At 33.4% G+C, this 22,360-nt stretch overlaps 1 protein-coding gene across 2 annotated transcripts in view; it reads left to right on the top strand.

The window, feature by feature from the left end:
* LOC115876906 (protein eva-1-like) overlaps window positions 1-22,279 on the top strand; it is a 66,637-nt gene extending 44,358 nt beyond the window's left edge. For both annotated transcript variants that reach the window (XM_030892949.1, XM_030892948.1), the window contains exons 6-8: window positions 3,613-3,840; window positions 13,752-13,936; window positions 21,185-22,279. In XM_030892949.1, the coding sequence (XP_030748809.1) occupies window positions 3,613-3,840; window positions 13,752-13,936; window positions 21,185-21,442 (671 nt within the window). In that variant the 3' untranslated portion in view covers window positions 21,443-22,279. The remainder of the gene's footprint in view (window positions 1-3,612; window positions 3,841-13,751; window positions 13,937-21,184) is intronic.
* Window positions 22,280-22,360: the final 81 nt, after the last annotated feature.

A 22,360-nucleotide genomic window follows, 5' to 3' on the forward strand; every position in this document is an offset into this window, starting at 1 on the left:
TAGGTATAAAATAAAAACATGATACAGTATACATCACCAATAAACTAAGCATATAGCAAGGTTAATTAAATTTTAATTGATACGTTACAATGAGTGAAATCGATAGGCAGAACTTTATAGTTAATATGTAACTAAACTTAGTGCGGTCGGTGAAGGAGAATTCGAATACAAAAATCGATATTCGAAAACAATGGGGAACCTATAGTTCCTGATACGATATAAATTCGTACTCAAATATCGTTATCTGAACGAATATTCCTTTCAGCTATTATTGGGTTACAGATGTAACTAGTATTAAAACCATTGTTTATAATTGCTTGAGAAACATTCGGCTCACACTGGCATTTAAAGCGGTCTCGAAAACAAAAATATTAATTAGCCAAACTTAGTTTAATTAATAACTATACTTTTGCCAATACTTTTGTAATTAAGTCATTTTTATCATCTTTCAAGGAAATAAAGCATAAAAAACTGTTGGCAAAATGATCCAGCCTCATTAAGGGGCGGGTAGAGGTGTGTAGTTCGTGAACGAACTAGTTCCAATGAACTATTCCGAGGAATGAAAGGAACTATCCCGGAATGAAAGGAACTAGTTCCTGGTTTCCCAAAGAACTAGTTCCTCAGGACCTGTTCCGGAATCGAGACTGTGACCGATATAGAATAATATGCGACGGCGACGGATCGGCTAGCGCGCGTAGCTCGATGGTAGGCAGGAGTGGGGAGTGCCAGCCGTATGCCGTATGTTATCGGATCCGGACCTAAAGGAACTCGAGGAACTAAATAAAAGACTAGTTTACCTATGGATCAGCCAGCGCGGTTGATGCTAGGCAGGCGTGGGGAGTGCCAGCTGTATGTTATCGGATCCGGACATAGAGGAACTATTAAAAGACTAGTTCACGGGAATCTATCAGTCGGCAGATCCGAGATATAATACAAGGCGACGACGATGGATTCGGCCTTGTCTATTGCCACAGCCGCAGCCGGCGCGTCGTAATTACCACAGAAAATTGTCGTGGATACTGTTTTTGATTTTTAGTTTGTTTTTTAAATATTTTATGGGAATGGTTCACTTTAGGTCCCTAAAATTAAGAAATATCTTATAAAACGAAGTAGATATTCTGAATTTTTAGACAAAAACAAAAAGCTTGAGGAAAAAAGATGTGAGGAAAAACGCAATTTTTTGTAAAATTTGCTCCAATTGATTTGTGATATAGTTTTTTAAATTCTTATTTGAGTTTTTTTTTATTTTCTTTTATCTGCTATAAAACTTACCTATATGTTTTTAACATACACAATTACACGTCTCGTTATATCTCCGTACATTATAAAAATTATACAGATCATACTGTGAATAGTTTTGACTGACAACGAAACGCATTAGCAAGCAAGGGGGATGTCAATGTTAGTCGGGAACTATTGTGAACTAAAGACCTAGTTCAAGGAACTATTCCTCTGGAGGAACTAGAACTAAGGAACTAGTTCCTCCCAAGGAACTAGAATTCCCACCTCTATTAAGGGGTGGTTTTTTGTTTTTGTGTAAATATTTGAGCGCGTCCCGCTTAAAGCAGTTGAAAAATTCGCCGTTTCCGCCAAATTCCAGCTTTTTTCTAAAATCTATCAAGTCCTAGTAATCTCCAACTGAGCAAAATCGAACGAATCCATCACACTCGATGGTAATATAGCAATTCCCTATTTCGAAACACCACGGCATGCCAATGAATTTGCAATAAGTAAGTGGATAAGGTATCTAGTTCTGGCAAATTCAAAATCGATAGATTTCTTTATCTTTAATATGCATAAAGTAAACTCTGCTCCCCTAACTGCGATAAATATTAACAACCCTAATCAAATAAATACATGGTGGTCCAAACTGTATTCCGGAAACTTTGGCAGCATATTCTACAAATAAAAATAAGTAAAAAACTTTGTATAAATGTATATCCTAAAATGCTTAGTTTCGGAGATACAGGGTGTAGAAGTTTCATTTTTATTTCGATATTTTCCAAATAATTTATGAAGTAACGTCCATATTTGGATGAAAATTGGTTTTGGAAGTTTTTTGACATGAGAAATTTGATTTTAATATCAATATGACTACTACTTGTAGAGGGCGCCACCTACATATTCTTTAACTGGTTTGAAGACCAATAACCCATACAGCACATCAAATCACATTTACGATGTGTTTACATTATTAGATGTAGACACAGGGTGACACAATTACCCCGATGTAAATATGCTACGTTTACACATTGTAGTTCAACACGTATGCACAAAGGTTAAACGTCCGCCTCACAATATAGCCACAGTATAGCATTTACGTATATACAAAGTAAGGGATACACAGTGTGCCGTAGGATACACAGTACTTGTGTATTACGTTTAAACTATGTTTATACATTGCAGTTGTGACTACCGCGTGTATACGTATGTATTTTGCTTCGTATATATCTACATCTTGTGCTAGATAAAACTTCTTCTTATGAACGAATTTAGGAAATAATACAAGTTTTGATGCCTAACTTTTCGTTCTTTTTAAGAAATATTTATTCAATGATACCAATTATATCTTTTTAGAACGAAAATTAGGAAGGCAAAACTTTGTATTTTCCAAAAGTATCTCGATCGTAAGTTCAAGAGAAGTAGCCTTAAAATTGTTCCATTTTTGTTTTGTATTAAATGTACCATTTTTCTTCCATAAAATGGATTAACGTTCATTGGGACAATGAACGCGTTCATTATATTAATGAAAATCTTACATTACTTTAATAACCAGATTTTCATTATATTGATGAAATTAGATTCATAGTATTAATAAATCGGACATCGATCTATGATTAACAAATCATTATATTAATGAAAAAAATTATTGTCCCAATGAAACAACAGTTAATAATCAATGTTCATTAATATTATGAACAATATTTTTTTCAGTGTTAAACTGGCGTTTGTTACATTTTAATTAAAACTCGTTTTTGTTTGTCATTTGCGATCGTTGTCTAATTAAACAAACTGACAGGGCGTTGACACATTTTTTTTTACTTTTATAAACTTATTTAAGAAAGTTCTTTATCTGTCTAGACCGGAGAGCTCTTGAAACAACCCGATGTCTTAACAGCGCGCAATAAATCTCTCATATTTCAGAAAGTTGCGTTTAATTTTATGAAAGTTTACGCCTTGTGTAGCTCGAACGATTTGTCCATTCGAACTTCGCGTCTTAAGGATCTCCAGTAATTGGAAAACAAATTCGATGACAAAGAAAACAGAAAAAACTTATTCGGTAAAGGATATACTGCCAGAAACCTATCGACCCCAATAAAAAAATGAAAGCTCGCATAGAAATTTCAGTATTTGTTAAAAATTTGCCAAATTGTCTTTAAGGGATGAACCTTATTCAGGAAACACATGAAAAAAAAACATAAATGTTTACGTCGGCACATATATCGGTCGTTCTCCGATATAAAGCGCAATTTGGCAAAAATCGCTTAATTCCACCGTCTCCCCGTTCTAATATTACAGAGAATCTGGCGAAATAAATCTTCACGGACCCTAAACAGAAGTAAAAGAATATTCGAAGCGCTCTTTGTAATCAATAGCCCTGATTTTTTTCAGTGCCGAGGCGTGTGCTCAAAGACCAATATGAAGGACCACTGGAACCGGACGAGGTGGGCCATAGCCAGAAGGACAGCGATGAATTCGACACTTACGACTCCGAAAATGAATATATTCGAGAGTCTGCAGCCTCACCTCCTGGGCCCAGTTTTAACGACGCTTCCAAAAACAACTTAACAGAAGAGAACAGCCTCGTGCCAGGAAATAGCTCCACGGAATTGCACTTTGGTAAGTTCAAATCAAGCCATTTTTGAAATCCTCTATAAAATCAAACTGGAAATACTCTCAAAAGATGAAAAAAAAAAGGTAGAGTTGACACCAAGCTGCTATTCCCTAGCCAAAATTCAAATAGAACATTTGTTTTCCATTAATTTGTCCATTTAACTAAAACTTTCCGTATAATAATGCTGCGTATAAAGTTTATATTACTTGAAACATGCAATTTTGACCTGACCAAAGTTATTCTTGACTTTAAATTAGTAAAATATATTCATAGTGCGAACCCGAAAATAATCAATATGAAATGATAAAAGAATGTTATGTTAACATGGAAACTTCTCCCACTTAGTATAGAGAAAGTAGGTCTCGGATCTCTGAAAGGGTCACTTTTTTCAGGAATAGGAACAGAAAAGTTGGGGTGAATAGGATTATCTACTTACATAAAAGGTGGTTGGGACTAACACAAAAGAAGAAAGAAAAAGCCAAAGACACTAATTAAATTAATTTATGCTAATTCTTGTAAATAACAGGGTAACACAGTTAAAAGTCCAAGCATTTTAACTGAAATAAAAATCATGTTTTTTTTATACAGGGTGGTCCGATCTGTATTCCGGAAACTTCGGCAGCATATTCTGCAGATAAAAGAAAAGTAAAAAAAGTTCGTATAAATGTATGTCATAAAATACTCAGTTTCGGAGATACAGGGTGTAGAAGTTTCATTTTTATTTCGATTTTTTCCAAATAATTTCTGAAATAACCTCAATAGTTGGATGAAAATTAGTATCGGGAGGTTTGTTGACATGAAAAATTTGATTTTGATGTCAATATAACTCCTATTTGTAGGGGGCGCCACCTACATGTGTTTTAACTGTTTTGAAGAGTAATAACTTTTCGTATACCTGTATAAAACTACTGGGTAAAAAATGTACATTTCCGTGACTTTTTACGTAAAAAATGTCTCTTGGTAAAAATCGCTACGAACAACCGTTCTCAAGATATTTGGAACGGAAATAATCAATACATGTTGTTATTGACAAAAAAATAAACACGTTGAATAGATAGTTATTTGACTGAAATAATAAGTTTGGAAAATGTTTATTTTTTTAAATTAATCATAAAATGATTAATGAAAAAATGATGATAAAACAGTTTCTTTTGAACTTTTGGCACAAAAACATTTCAATTTTATGATTTTAGTTTAATAACTGTTAGTCAACATGTTTAATTTATGTCAATGATGATAGGTCTTGATAATTTTGATTCTAAATATCTCGAGAACCATTCCTTGTAGCGATTTTTACCAAGAGATCTTTTTTATGTGAAAAATGTCGTAAATTTATATTTTTTTACTCACTAATTTTATATAGATACAGACGAAAAGTTATTACTCTTTTAACCAGTTAAAAATATGTAGGTGGCGCCCTCTACAAGTAGGAGTCATATTGACATCAAAATCATATTTCTCATGTCAAAAAATTCCTTACCACCAATTTTCATCCAAAAATTGACGTTAATTCATAAATTATTTAGAAAAAATCGAGATTAATATGAAACTTTTACACCCTGTATCTCCGAACCTAAGCATTTTGGGGCATACATTTATAAGGACTCTTTTACCTATTTTTATCTGCAGAATATGCTGACGAAGTTTCCGGAATACAGTTCGGACCACCCTGTATATACTTAAAGAGTTTGGTTACTTTGCAAAGCCACGTTAGTTTTTCTTGAGCGCTATTAAATAGAATATGCAGAGTATTTGGCGAGAAAATTTTGTTAGGAAATGTTTTTAGTCGTCAAATAAAAGAAGGGAAATCAATATTCATACGTGGGAAAAATAACGTCACCGAATTTTCACCTTTTTCTACTTTAAGGGCTTTAAAAAACATCATAAAATATTTTCTCTTACCCTCACACACTATTTTTTTATATATTTCTAGAAACGAAATATGTATAATTTGATTAAAATAGCGTCTGATTTTTGATTATATAATAGGGAATCTTTATTTTAATAATTTTAAATGGATAATTCGAGGCCAAAGCTAAAATTTAAACTATGCAATTAAATAACCTGGTCTAGCAAATTGCAGCTCGATAGACAATAACACCCAGATGACAATTACGTGTTTTCGATTAAAGACAAGTGTGGAGTTGGAAAATTTGATTACGTTGTTATAACCCTTGCCATAACCCTTTTATTATATCGGGATTTATAAACTTTCCAATTACAAGTTCACCGTAATAGGTTTTACACGCGCTGTCCCATCGAATTTAAATACATTGACAAATAATTTTTAATTAACCAGGGAAGATTATGTCTTAACGGTTTTTGACCCCCGAAAAATGGATTATATTTTTTCCGGAGGATTTAAATCGGTTTTAAATCAAAATCATAATTTTTTCACCAATAATGCTATTGTGTAAAGTCGCATCTACACATAAAGTCTTACCGTACGATTTGCCTGTCACTTAGAACGGAAGACTATCTAGAAAACTGATAATAGTTCTCTTTTTCTCAATATTCAGGGGTATGTTCTCCTGTGTTTGTTCCCTTGTCTGCGCTTTCTATTATAGTTGACAGGAAACTGAAGGAAAGAGAAATGGGCATTAGATACAGATACGACGGCGGTCTGTTCAATATAAAAAGACTCAATACGCTCAATACGCTGATGTCTGCGCTCTAGTTGCAAAAACGTTACAGCAATTACAAGAAATGCTGAATACATATACCTAGGCATGCGAGGCTTTGGACCTTAAGCTGAACATCGATAAACCTAAAATAATGTGCACTCCCCCGGAAAATCACAACAAAGCTATAAAAATCGGAGAAGAACTATTGGAATATGTAGCGGAATTTAATTAGCTCGGCAGTTTGATTCCGGAAAATATCGACTCTGAAATTCAGCACAGAATTAGCAGCGCCTCTAGAGCATTCTGGAAATTAAAGGACAGGGTTTTCTACAGACATGACTTGAGCACAAAAACGAAACTTGCAGTGTATGGAAGCGAAACCTGGATGCCGTACAGAGATACCTTAAGCGGCCCATACATTATCAAACAAATTGCGCAACGAAGCGATGCGCAACGTTGCGTTGCACAACTGATTCAGCGGTCCATACACTATCAAACAAGTTGCGCAACAAAGCGATGCGCAACGTTCCGTTGCACAACTGCCTCACCCATGCACTTAGTAAAATTTTGATCAAACTTTTTATTAAAAGTTGTGCATTGTTTGAGAAACAATCATGTCCTCAATTGCCATTGCGTCAATTATTATCCTATATACCCTAGATGATGTCGATGATACCAAAAAACAAAAAAGAAAACAAAGAATTTGGATGAAAGAACTAAAATATTGCACACCAAAGCGCATACACACATACACTACAAAACGCGTTGCGCAAACAGTCCTGTTGCACAAAAGAATTCAAATATTCTTGAAACTCATCAAACAATTTGCGCAACGCATCAAACACTATCATACATTGGCAACTCGTTGCGCAACAGCCTGCGTTGCGCAATTTGTTTGATAATGTATGGGCCGCTTTAAGGACGGTCCACACTTGCTATATAAACCTGCTATATAGCAAAGTTATATAACATGTTACATATTTTTTAGTCATATTTAGCAAATTTCGATGCTGTATAACTTGCTAGATGTTATCCATTTGTAGTCGGTAAAGATCAAAAGATGTTGTGCAACACTGCTATTGTAACATGAAACAACGCGTCCACACTTGCTAAATTTCTAGTTTAGCCGCTCATATTTTCAGGGACGTGCGCGCCAGAATCTTGTGAGTGTGGTTTGGTTGCGAATCTTGAAGTGTGGTGAGCTGATATTGGTTTGTTTATTTACGGGTCAATAATACCGTATGATCGAAAAAAAAACTGCGTCCAGTCGGCCTCCCGTCCAGTTTGCTTGGACATGACAATCGATGACATTCCCCATATAATTTTCCATATAAAATGACAGCGACCTTCATTTCATAGTATGTATTTGGAAAGAGAAAAAGTTGAGAAAAAAATGCGTTATCTAATAGGTCTGTTCCAGAGGGAACAAAAGAAATGCAAATCAGGTACTGGCTTAGGTGAAGGGGATAATTCAAAATGGTTTGCTTTTAAGTTATTAATGTTTTTAAAAGACAGAAACACACCATGAGAAACAGCCGAGGCAAGTATTGAAAAGATAAGCTATTTGAGTTCAACTATATCTAGATCTTGCTGGTAGGTTATGGCGGACTCAAAACCGCTTTTTTTTCTCGACTTTCTTTCTCATTGTTCAAAAATAATTACACACGCCGCTGCTGCGAGCTGAACCTCTTTCTCACCAAAACGATTCATGATTACGAAAACTATAATGTGGACGGCTCCCGGTTTTTTAACATGTGATATGTAGCTTGTTAAATAGCAATGTTATATAACATGTTATTAAATGTGGACCCTCCTTTAGACAACTGTTAAGAATCAAATGGTACCACAATGTCTCAAACGTATCGGTCCTTGAAAAAAGCTAGCTGCGAGAGGGCTGAAGTCATGATTACTAAATCCCGCTTAAGATGGGTTGGTTACGTATGCAGGATGTAAAAAAACCGCCAGTGAGCTTGTGAACGGTAAGAGGAAACCGGGTGGACAACTCAAAAGGTACTAGGATATTTCCATGAAAACTTAAAGGGGATAAACATACAGAATCCGTAAGCAGCGCACTATAGAACGCAATGAAGAAGAATTGTAATCTCATTTAACAACGACAACCAAAAAGTAAAGAGGCAACAAAGTAACGAGATTCTTGAATCAACTATCAGGCTTCTCGGTCACAGAAAAAATCAGTCGACGATGCCTTTGAGCTTTTAAGCACCAACTTAAGAGTCTATTACGCTCGGGTAAACCGGGTGTGAGGCCAAAGGAAATATATATTATATTTCAGAAATCTGCCTAAAGCTTCCCATATAACACAACACAATCCTATATACCAAGGATATAGTAAATATCTTAGGAATTTCCCACCAAAAACCAGAGGAGGATATTTATGGGATATCCAGATGGGACAAAAAAAGCCATCTTCAAGACATCCCTAGGCAAGCCTTTTACGATTATTTGGGATATTTCTAGGATAATACAAGGATGATGTTGGGAGCATTATAGAATATTTTTAGGACATTATATGAGGACTGTTACTTGACAATACTTACTTCATCCTTAGTTTATATAATTTCTAACACCACACATTCCAGAAACTCAAAATTTAAACACAAAAATAGGATTTCCGTTTGAATAGATCAAACACGAAAATGCGTTTAGGGATAAAGAACAAGCGCTTTTCAACAAATTTTCACCAACAAAATTTCATTCAGACCCTGAGTCGTTCGTCGTTTTTCGACATTAGTTGAGGTTAGGAGAGAATTTCTGCTAGAACAAGGCTAGAACTATGAGTATAAGAAAAAACTAAGTCAAACTCAACCAGTTTTGTTAGTTTCAGTCATTTTTAAGCCCATTCAACATCGACAAACGACCGAATTCACCTCGAATTTCACTAATTTCACAAACAACTGTCGAGATGGATTGTGGGAAATTTTTTGCGCGGGCGTTTTAAATTCTCGGTATTACTGGGAGTGGCCAAGCTCATAAATATCCAGATTATCCAGAAGATACCAACAGGATATTTTGTTGCCTTGACGTAATATTATATCTATCTGTATGGTTTATTGCATTTTATGTAATATAAAAAGTAGGTAGTACATTATTTATTTTTCCTAAATATCTAGACGATATTGTTAGGATATTTTATTATCATGAGCATGTTTGGATATCTCAGCTGGATGTACATTAGATATACGACAAAGATATCCATAGGATATTCTATTCTGAGACATCTACAGGATTTCAGGATGTCTGGAGGATATCCTATAGATGTCTGTATAAGATGATCTTATAATGGGACATTCCGACATTCTATGAATATCCTGCGGATATTGTGTGTTATATGGGTTAGCCCAATCCTGTCGTATTAAGCCACATCCAAAGTTCCAAACACCCGTGCTTTGATTAAGGCTTGATTAAGGTTTGCAGAGCTTCAGCATTTGCCATAAAATAGCGAGCAATTTGTCACAAAACCATATAAATTATATATCACCGTAATCACAAAACTTCAATCTATTTCCGTATTGTAACGGAATTTTAAAATTGTGTCTTTATTTTTGAGAAAATTTAGTCCAAACATAAGGAATATTTTGTTGATGTTTGACCATCAAAATCTTAACAATAAAGAAGTCGTCTAAAAATGTGCTTCAATACGGATATAGTATAATCCTTTATCTTTAGTTTCCTTCCAGTTTTCCATAAAACGTTAAATGCCGAACGTTTATTTTGCTACTTTTTCGGACTAGTGAAATTGACTCTTAAGTACCCCCTGACTGAGCATATATTGATGAGCTTATATGAGTATTATATACATATTTCTATAACCAAATTAAATTATAATGAGAAAAAGAACGTACATTACATGCGTAGGATGATTCGATTTGCGAAAATTTAAAATTAACCGTTAGCACTTTAAAACAAATTTTCCATCTTAAAATATTCATTCAGCTCGCTAATAATTGATTGGGTCGTTTAAAACTCGATTTTCCACGTTATTCGCTCATAAAATATTATTATACCGGCTTTTATAATTTAGGCGACGAAACATTTTCCATGTTTTTAATTGTTTTTAAAGAAAGAAAAAACATTTACTTTTTCCTACAAACGCTAAAATTTTCATAAATTTATAACTATGTTTACTATGTCTCTAAGGCCTTTCAAAATTAGCCAAAAATTTTAATTTTTCGGCTTTTACCCATACATATAGTCGGGAAAATTGGTCATTTTCGCCGTGTCTCCGAATTTATAAAAACTGCTCTTATTTATTAATTAAAAAGCTTACGAGAACAGTAATATACGTGGGAGACGTTTCAAGCAAGGGTCCAAAAAAAAATTTTTATCTCAGAACCAAGATATCCAAGCTTCTAATAGTGTATGCATTCTGAATCTACATAAAATTTCCTACAAATGCTGAAATTTTCATAATTTTATGCCTTTGATTACTCTTTTTCAAAGACCTTTGAAAATGAGTAAAAAATAACCAAAAATGGACATTTTTTCGACTTTTTCCCATACAGATAATCGTGAAAATTGAGGATTTTCGTCATGTCAACGATTTCGTTAAAACTGCCGTTATTTCCTAATTAAAAGGCGTAGAATAACAAAATATAGGTCAATATAGTCGTAAACGAACAATAATGGATGTTGGAGACGTTTTAAATATCATCAAAAATAGCTCAAAACAAGGGACCAAAAAATTAATTTTCTCACAAAACCAAGATATTTAAACTTTTAAAGGTGTATATTGTATATATTCTAAATCTACATAAAATTTACTAAAAATACTGAAATTTTCATAAATTTACGACTATATTATATTGATATTGCTATTTACCTGTAAATAAAAAAAAGTCCAGACCAATAAGAACAGGTTGTCATATAGTAAAATATTATTAATTTTAATTTGAAATTACAAGAACTTCAGGAATTTGAAAAGGACTTATTGATTTATTGGAAATCTTCAATCAATTCGACAACACGCAGTTAATGGTAATGTTGTGTGCGAGCTGAGGAAATTTCAGCTCATCAAAATCTCCTCTTACATATGTATGTAAACACTTGTCTTAGTGGTGTTGACTATAAAATTAAACCCACAAGCCCCCCTCAAACTAGGCAGGGTATAAAATTTCAGTAACAGTAATTAATAATGTATCAAGGGAGCAGAGCGTAGGAGTTGCGAAGGAAATGTTTGTCTAATAATATTTTATTTCTAGGCTATAATATTTTTGTTTATGTTAAAAATACTACCTTAAAAGTTTAAAAATTCGAAATAATTTATTATTATATGAAAAAAATTGATAATTAATATTGAATTGAAAGCTTTGTTTACCGTTTTGTAAGGACGCTTTAATAAATATAATCAACTCTTGCATACTTGATTGCCTATATCCAGATATCTGGAAAAAATCTATTATTAGACCTCTAGCCAAGGTATCTGTTCCAAAAACTTTTAATGATTTACGACCAATCAGTGTTCTATCGGTGGTCTCTAAGATTATTGAGAAACATATTCATAAGCAGTTATTTTCATTTTTTACCGAAAATAAAATAATGCCAGAGTGTCAATCCGGTTTCAGAAAAAAATTTAGTACAACCACATGTCTTGTAAAACTGGTGAATGACATTCGAGTAAATATGGAAGACAAAAAAATCACCTGTCTTGCTTTGCTTGATTTTAGCAAGGCATTTGATACTATAAATTATGATATGTTACTAGCTAAACTCCATTACTTCGGATTATCAGAAAACTCTATAACGTTTTTTAAAAATTATCTTTCTAATCGTCTGCATTGCGTTCAAGTAAGACAGGGGAATCATCAATTAAAGTCAAATTACGTTTCTATGACATGTGGAATTCCTCAAGGATCCATATTAGGGCCATTGCTATTTTCATTATATGTTGCCGATATGAATAAAGAAATTGAGTTTTCTACATTACAACAGTATGCAGATGATTCACAAATTTACTGTGCTTTTGCATCTGATAATTTAAAACAAGCTGAAGAAAATTTTAAAACAGATATTAATAACATATACAAATATTCAATGGAACATAATCTAAAATTAAATGCATCCAAATCGTTTATTATGCTGTTTGGAAATAATCAGACTATTCTCAATTATCTATCAGACAATCTTGATATATGTGTTAATAATACTAAAATACCAATAGTTAAGGACGCTAGAAATCTCGGCATATATTTTGACTCTAATTTAAAATTTGATATACATGTAAGAAATAAATTGAAAATTGCATATATGCGACTAAAAGGTTTGGTTTATTTTAAGAAACATCTTCCTCAGAATACAAAATATGATCTTTGCAATTCGCTAATTTTGTCCTTGTTTGATTATGGAGATGTGGTATACGGCTCTTCATTGACTCAAATGGTTGCCATATCCATTCAAAAACTTCAAAATTCCTGCATGAGATTTTCGTATAATATCTCATTTCATACACATATTACGCCATATTTAAATCAATTTAATATTCTGTCTATGGTAAATAGGCGAAAACTTCATATGTTAACATTTATCTACCGTATCTTACAAACTGGCCAACCGCCTTATTTAAAATCATTGTTTATTCCTTTTAACCACACTCATGTAACAAGAAACTTACATCGTTTCAGAATACCTCAACATAGGACGGCTGGCTTTCAGAAATCGTTTTCTTTTCTTGCGCCTCAATTATGGAATTCTCTTTCAATCAGTGTTAAATGCTTTAAATCACATTATTTTAATAAATATGTTAAGAATAATTTGCTGGTTTTACAATCGAATATAATATAGAACTTATTTCTAAATTTATCTTTTATCTTTTGTTATTTTGGCAAACTGTGGTGAACGGGCCTTTAATTTGATATGGTTTTGACTGGCCACTGATCAGCTTTACAATTTTGGAAAATATTTGTGTATGTGTTGAAATTGTATTTATATATTTTTAACATTGCTAAATTGTCTTGCAAACGCTTTGTTCTGTGCGCTCGGGGTTTTTTTTTTGCTTTGCCGGTGGTCCCTCTGTTTTTCTTACGGGTTTGTTTGTTGTTGGTATATTATTGTATTGAAAATGAAATTCTGTTTAGTTATTTTTTACAGGGAGTGTGCCACACTGATGCCTTTGGCAATCAGTGAATCGGTTTTGTAATCGCGGTGCACTCCTTATTAGGCTATTAGGCTATTAGTCAGCCAAAGTATGGTTTATATTTTATATATTTTTTATATTGGGGCCTAATAAAAAGATTTGATTTGATTTGATTTGAATAAAAAAAAACTTTCTGTTACAGAAATTCAGAAAGAGTATATAATATACATGGGCATCAGTTTGGCGATAATATTGGTACTTTCAGCGAGCATCATTGCAGGTCGATTGCTTCTGATCCGCCACAGATCGCAAAAAGAAGCAAAATTTTACTCTACCAGCATATCCGATCATACCCTGGCCAACGGATTTACGGACGACATCAGCGAGGTTTGTAAACAGGGCCCTTAACAGTTACCCTTTGGCCCTAATAGCGCCACTTCGCGATAGCATTGTCTTTATTTCATCGGGGAACCATTCCAGCCAGATAACATTTACGGCATTTATCTATTTAGGGACAGCAAAGCGAATTCAAAAACGATCCTTGCTATATTAGCTAGGACGAGACGGAAAGACGAACAAAAAAGCACCCTTTGCTCTCTCATTTAAAAATCGATCCTTTTTACTACGCGATCAGAAAAAAATCACTTTGAAAAAAAAGGGTACTATACATGATCTTCTATTGTGTAGGCATGTCAGACTATCAGTATACAGGGTGGCCCGAACTGTATTCCGGAAACTTCGGCAGCATATTCTGATATCTATCTTCGATAAAAATAAGTAAAAAAGTTCGTATAAATGTATGTCCTAAAATGCTTAGTTTCGGAGATACAGAGTGTAGAAGTTTCATTTTTATTTCGATTTTTTCCAAATAATTTCTGCAGTAACGTCAATACCAGGATGAAAATTGGTGTCTGGGAGTTTTTTTGACATGAGAAATGTGATTTTGATGTCGTCAAAATGTCTCCTACTAATAGAGGGCACCACCTACATATTTTTAAATGTTTTGAAGAGTAATAACTTTTCGTCCGTACCTGTATAAAACTACTGAGTAAAAAAATATACATTTACGACGTTTTTTACGTAAAAAATGTCTCTTGGTCAAAATCGCTGCGAGTACTGGTTTTCGAGATATTTGGAATCGAAATTATCAATACCTGTCATCATTGACATAAATTAAACATGTTGACTAAATAGTTATTAGACTGAGATCATAAAGTGTCAAAAGTTCAAAAGAAACTGTTTTATCATCATTTTTTTGCAGAAAAAATTATGATTAATTTAAAAACATAAAAATTTCCCAGATTTATTATTTCAGTTAAATAACTATACATGAATCATGGGCGCCGGACAGGGGGGGCAAGAGGGGGCATTTGCCCCCCCCTGGATTACTGAAACAATAAAAATAAAAGCTGTCTTCTTACATCCATCTGTAAAAAAATAATCATTATTATAAAATTGTTAGTTGTTACCTGTAAAATAATAAAAAATGTGGTAATTATTGGGAAAATTGGAAATCGTCCGATTTTCACCAAAATTGGTATACACACTATTTTGTGGTCGTAGATTACGAATCTACTTTTTTCTTGGCTTTTCAGAAAAACGGAAAATTATTTCAACATTGAATTTTTCTTTATTTCGGCACTATAAAGTAATAATTTCACTATATTTTCATTATATTATAGTTTATCTAAAAGCCACACTTGATTGGGGATAAAAAAGTGTCCAACATTTTACTGAAAAACACTTTTCTTAACAAAATAGCAAAGAAAATTGAGATGGAAGTTTGACATTTGATATATACTTCTTTCTCTCTCCTATGTAATAAGAGAGACAAATATATTCTAGACCTAATCTAGAAATTTGAAAAATTACAACGTTGCCATATCTTCTATTTTTTCGGGTGATTAGGGATTTTAAATAAATTACCTATTATGAGATCGACAATAATTAAATATACACCTATATCGACAAAATTACGCGGAAGAGTTTTGATTGCATTGGTTTTAACTTCTTTGCGGAGGGGTTAATCTTTGCAATCAAAATTCTTTCGTGCAACTTCGTGGGTATAAATAGTCAGATCTCGTTGGTAAAATAGCAGTTATGGGAAGGACTGCTTCTGGCGACCGCCTTTCGTAATTCCAGAATGAGCGAAAAAAATACGCGAAATTTAGGTTTAGAATTGGCAACGTTGCTTTAAATGCCTGAAACACATAAGCTTACTTCGGGTTTCTCTTATTACCGATTCTGAACCGTCCTAGAACTGTGATACGTATGCGCAGAAGGAAATATGAAGACATTATTTCATTTGCGCATGCGCTGCAGAGTTCTTGGACGGTTCAGAATCGGTAATAACAAGAACCCGAACAAAGCTATAATCTAACATTTTCAGATTGTTTACAAATTTATTTTAGCAAATTTTCCTCTATTATGCATAGAATTGGTTAAAAAAGTAACAGAAAATAGCAAAAACATTATTGATTACTGAATACCTAACAAAATATATGCTAGAAAACCTTAAAAATATGAGAAATTAAGAAAAATTCGATATTGAATTATTTTCCGTTTTTCTGAAAAACGGTAAGAGACCACCAAGAAAAAAGTTCAGATTCGTAATCTACGACTTCAAAATAGGGTGTATACCAATTTTGGTGAAAATCGGACGATTTCCAGTTTTCCCAATAATTACCAAAAATGTCAATTTTTTATTCATTTTTACCTTGCCCCCCCCTAAATTTCATTCTTCCGGCGCCCATGACATGAATATTCTACCGCAGTTTCCGGAATACAGTTCGGACTACCCTGTATATATATTATTAAATAAACCTACTATTAAGGTATACAGGGTGATAATTTGAAAACGAACAGTATTTAATAATACCTCTACCGATGATAGTATGAAAATTTGGCGAAATACGTCAATTTACATATCAAGGGGGACTATTCTTGAGGCATTTGTTGTCGTGTTACTTTCAACCCTTTGACCTCCAGGGCATCTACCCGTAAAATTTTAAATGGCAACCTCAAAATTTCTTTTACCATTTTTGTGTTACTTATAAAATTCTCAAAAAATAATGCAGTTTATGTAAAATTCAAAAAGAAACACAAAAATGGTAAAAGAAATAGGGGTTGCTTTTTAAAATTTTAGGCGTAGGTGCCCTGAGGCAATATTAAAATACTGTTCGTTTTCAAATTATCACCCTATATATCTACTCAACGGGTTTATTTTTTGTCAATAATGATCCGATAACTATCATCACCCTTTCCCGTTCCTTAAAACAACAAAAAATATTAATATTAATTAAAATTCTATGAATAACAATCTATCAAAGAATCAAAACGAAGTTATATTACCATAGAAACACGCCTTTTGATTTTTAGGATTTTCAACCATAGGATGAATATTAAAAAAAATTCAACCATATTTTCATGTTTTTCTTAATTCTCTAAAACGTTATGGAAATTTGGAAAAGTATAAACGGAATTAGCCATTATAGAACAAGCAAAAAGTTTTATGAAGAATGCATATTTTTCTCAAAACGTGGAAAATAAAAAAGTTTTCCCTCTTGTAAAGACAATCCAGAGACAGTGTATGTTAAAAAATATCTATACTTACTTTAGATAATTTAAAAGTAGTTTTTTGATTTGTTTTTTGTTTTTTTTTTTGCTTCCGACGACGGGAAGAGATATACTTCCCGAAACGTTAAACATTTCTTGTCCGTTAAGCCGGTCCCAGACACTACGTGCATTTAGCGAATATTCGGTATTCGAGCTTATTCGCGTAGCGTGTGGGAGGTTACCTTCGACGAAGATTCGTCTTGGTCATTTTCCCGGCGGTTGTCGGTAAACTGGCACGAATCAAAGGAGCTCGTAGTCCGGCGTAGTCAACTTCGGAATTACTCCCAAACGCTACAGCTATTTGTTTACGTGTTTTTTCTTGTTTTAGCGGCGCGCTCCCCTACGCGTTGCTCTACTACGGCAAATATTTGTTATTGGACGTATTTTTACAAATAACGTAGCGTGTGGGAAGGTGGCCGAAGCCGCAGTACATAATTCGAATGTTCGCACATTCGCCAAATGCACGTAGTGTCTGGGACCGGCTTTAGGCAAATTTCTTTATTAGTAAATCACTGCTGACAAGTTGGTCTCCGTTGGATTAACGCCAGCAGTGTTTACAAAAAATAACCCAAGTAGCATTTTCACGACTTGCGACCACATGTTTACTAAACACAACGTTGGATTAGTTACAAAAAATAGTTAGCTCCGTACCTTGGGTATTAAAATAAATGTAAACGTTGTTGTAACGTTGTGCCGACGTTGAACTAGTACTACAACAAAGTAAACGCTTCTGCGACGTCGAATAAACGTTGTCTTGTAACCTTTTTGCTTAAGTGATCTTTAGGTGATTCGGACAACGTAGTTACAATGTTGGGCAATAAAGAGTTTTCCGACGTCACTTTCAGGACCTATTCCAACGTTATGCAAACGTCGTCTGTTTTACTAATTCCAACGTTGTTTAGATTTCCTTATTCTTACGTTGGTAGGACGTCAGGCCAGTACCTTTTTGCAACTGTATTGAACCATAGCCTTAAATCTTAAATTTTCACTTCATTGTTCTGTTCAGTCAGACAGTTCAGTGCTGTTTTTATTTTTATAAAAAAAAACTTAATTAAAATGGGACGGAAGAAAGGCACATATAAAACTAAATTTAAATATACTTCGACATATTACCAATACTTTATCCACTCCCTCATTTATTTAGAATATAGAGGGCGGCACAAGCTAGACTCTAGGATGACTATATTAGGCAATCTTGCGACTAGTATACTACCTGTTAAGGCTGAACTCCGACTTTATTAGTCCAGTATGCGACTACTCGAACTATTCCATCTTAATCTTCAAAACAACAAAGTGAAAGCCGCCATGTTGTTGAATAAGAAAATGTTTCGTTCCTAAAATAGCTATTCCTGCTTTTTGAATACTTGAAATATTTGACCCTAAACAATACGCGGAAACAATTTTTTTTCGACTGCGAATAAATTATTCTCATTTTACTAAAAAAAAATCAAGAATTTTTTAAAACTTCTTTAATTTTAAGTCCTATTTGCGTTTAACTTTTTTGCCTCGGGTAACGAGTTACAGAGTTGGTTAAAGTGTTTCAATAATTATGATCTTCAAACATCCTCTACACTTAAATACTTTTGTTTTGTTTCCCTTTACTGCCATCTGACATATGTCTCTAACTAAATCATAAAAATAATATTTTTACTATAATGATCCCAATTTAGGATAAAACGCGACTTAGACGCCATATTATTATAGTTTTGTATTTCTGTGAATTAGGATTTTAAACAACGTTGCAGTTTGTACTAAACTAGGCTGCTAGCCAACGTCGGTATCCAACGTCGCGTTTCGACCCAAAAATTATTCTCCAAACTAGTGCAGACTAGGGTTGGCACGAGGTTGTGCCGACGTTGCGCCCCGACGTTTGGTCGCGTGACACAACGTTGTCCCGACGTCCAAATGCTGCTTGGGAACTATTTTATTTTGTAGATTTTCTTAAAAGTGCAAGTGGCGAAATACCCATAGGACTTTTTTGAAGAGATCAGTATGTGTTATTTGATAAAAAAGACACATGCATTGTTTCCATTGAAAGCCAATTCTTTTTCGATTTATTTAGAAAATATGATCCGCCTTTGAGAATTTGAAATACATAAATATAAACATTGAAAAAGATGAATATATTTTCACATAACTTTTCAAGCAACGCGTAAATCTACTACCGATATTTCATCTCCGCCCTGGCGGTACAGTTTCTGTTTTCACCTATAAGTCTTACATCCGCCGAAAATTAAATGCCTTAAGCGAAGAATTTGCCGCCGTTTTCTACAGATACGACAAAATACAAATAGCATATTCGGAAAACAATAAACCGCAAAATTCGGGAGACTCAGATGTGGAAAATTAGTAGATCGCATCTACGTCAAAACTGAAGTAATTAATAAACCTCACACCCTCACACCGTCTTAAGTGGGGTCCACACGCAACGACTTTTCGTACGCAAAACGCCGCAGATAAAGATTGTGTCCATTATACAACGACTTGTTCAGACTTTTGTATTCTCTATATATTATATCTATATTCTCTAGGAGATAGACGAAAACTATATTGGTGTCTGGAGCTCAATTTTTATCAAAAACATGATGATGAAAACCGTACATCGATATCTGTTACCGTTTCGGAGTTACGGGGTGTTTTTCAAAAATTTGCATTTTTAAAAAATCGCTGTAATTTTTTTTTACTATATAAAATATTGTATTTTTGTGAAAACATTTCCAAAGCACCTTTTTACGTAGAATTTAATTGTTTAATTATTTTTCTTTAATTAATAATTTAAGAGTTATTAACAGAAAATTTGATTTTTATTTGGGACACACTGTATATTTTTAATTAAGTAAAAAGAACTTAGAATTACCTTTCCAAAAATATAGCACACTTGATATTTTGTTATAATAATCTTTGAAATACAGAATTTTTAAAAGTTCGCCACTTTTAACTAGTAGGCTTTGGACCCCTTATTGATGATCTGTCCCTAATGGAACTCGAAAACACATTTTTCCAGCAAGACAAGGCACCGCCTCAGAACGCTGAAGTTATCAGCAAATTTTTGCGGCCAATTTCGAGAATAATTAATTAGCTAACCAAGATTCTAAGGTTAAGTAAAATAATACAAGTATCTTTTATCATGTTGTGTAACTTTATCTTAAAAAAAAAATTATCTATAATTATATTTGATTGATCTGTGATATAGATGTAATGAAAGGATGAGCCTGTATGAATATTTTTTCTGCATTCCTAGGTTTTGTTCAATAAAGTGCTATTTGTATATTAAGATCCTAGCAAAATCTCATGTCTTGGTTGCTTTATTGTTATTAGATATAGTTTAAATGTGTTAATGTTGGTAAATATAGTTTAAATTGTTATAAAATTCTGCATCTCTCATTGCAAATGTTGTTTTCGTTTTAATTGCAGCTCACAGCTACAATTTTTTTGCATTACAGCCGGCGCGTTTCAAAGCCTACTTGTTCAAAGTGTGCTAATTTTTAAAATCAAGTATGTTATATTTTTGGAAAGGTAATTTTAAATTATTTTAAATGAATTAAAAATGTACAGGGTGTCCCATATAAAAAATCAAATTTTCTGTTGATAATTCTTAAATTATAAATTTAAAAAAATTATACTTAAACCATTAAATTCTACGTAAAAAGATGCTTTGGAAATGTTTTCATAAAAATACAAAATTTTCCACAGCAAAAAGTTACAGCGATTTGTTAAAAATGCACATTTTTGAAAAACACCCGGTAACTCCGAAACGGTAACAGATATCAACGTGCGGTTTTCACCATCATATTTTTAATAAAAATTGAGCTCCAGACACCGATATTAGTTTTTGTCTATCTCCTATAGAAAATAGGGCGTTTCCGGTTAAAAGCGTCCAATTTGACCCACCCTGTACAGACAGATGGTTCAGAACTTGGTTACTAAAAACGCTCAAACTTGCTTAGGGTATATTTATATGTTCATAAGATTCTTAGTTTAAGTTAGGTATACCAACTTATTCCTACTAATATTTTACAGGTTGATGCAGATATCGACCTTCAAACGACACTCCCGATGTCAATTCCATCAATACCATCCGTCACCGTCCATGCAGTACCGATAAGTACTATGGGTACAATAGCCGAAGTCGTGAGATACCCACAGTGTGCAGATTACCTCCACATGCATTCTCACTCACATACGTTTAGGGGACCAGCAGGTCCAGTGCTGGACAGTCACGTGACCCCTAACAGGAACATGAAAGACGCAAGTACTAGCCAGTACTACTACGGATGACCAGAGCTTTCGGGGAACGATACTGTTCCTCGTTCGGTACAAAATCCAAGGGAAGAAAAAAGAAACAGTACCTTCAGTTGCCAAGAACAGCGTACTTATTGTTTTTAAGTGGCGAATGAAATGAATTACAGGGTTGACTTTATTTATTTTGTAAAATAAGATGATGAAAGTAACATGATGTAGTAGTGTAAATAAAATTATAATAAACAATACTTCTAGAATCGCGTGTAAAGATAAATGAGAAAATATGTAGCTGAAAATGGTGCAAAACTTGTATACCTACCCAATAGGAATTCTTTTGTATTTCCATTAAGCGTCTCTATCAAATAAATTTGATAATTATCTTGTTAATTAATTAAACTTTTCATTACTCTGTGTCCGAACAACAGTTTGATGTTGGAAGCATTTAATTTTTGTAAGGCAAACAGGGAATTCGAATGAGAGTACAGTTTTTGCTTGTTGTATTAACAAACTGATGCAAAATGTTAACTCTTTTTTCCAGCTAAAATTAACAAATATGTTGCCTTTCATTAACCCGATGCCAATCTCTGTAACAAAAAAACAATTGTATAAAAAAAATCGTAATCACAATCTTTCAACCTTGAATTTATAGATGCTCCTCGATTAATTATCGATTAACGACATAGAAAATGTTTGATTAATAAAACCTTGAGTTTCAAATTTGTAATACAAACAGCCTTAAAGTCATTGTACTGTATTTGAAATGGTTTAACTTCTGATTTTATTTCATCAGCAAAAAATATACGTGATACTTATAACAGAAAATAATTGTGTAAACTTAGAAATATACAGAGAAATAAAATGTTATTTAAAATATTTCTTGGTGTTTTAATTGTTAATTCAAAGTATAGCTATATAATTTAATTTAAAACCATTTTTAACAGGCTTTATCAAATT

The sequence above is a fragment of the Sitophilus oryzae genome, unplaced genomic scaffold, assembly GCF_002938485.1.
Source record: "Sitophilus oryzae breed Bouriz unplaced genomic scaffold, Soryzae_2.0 scaffold_1440_pilon_pilon, whole genome shotgun sequence".
NCBI classification, from domain to species: domain Eukaryota; kingdom Metazoa; phylum Arthropoda; class Insecta; order Coleoptera; family Curculionidae; genus Sitophilus; species Sitophilus oryzae.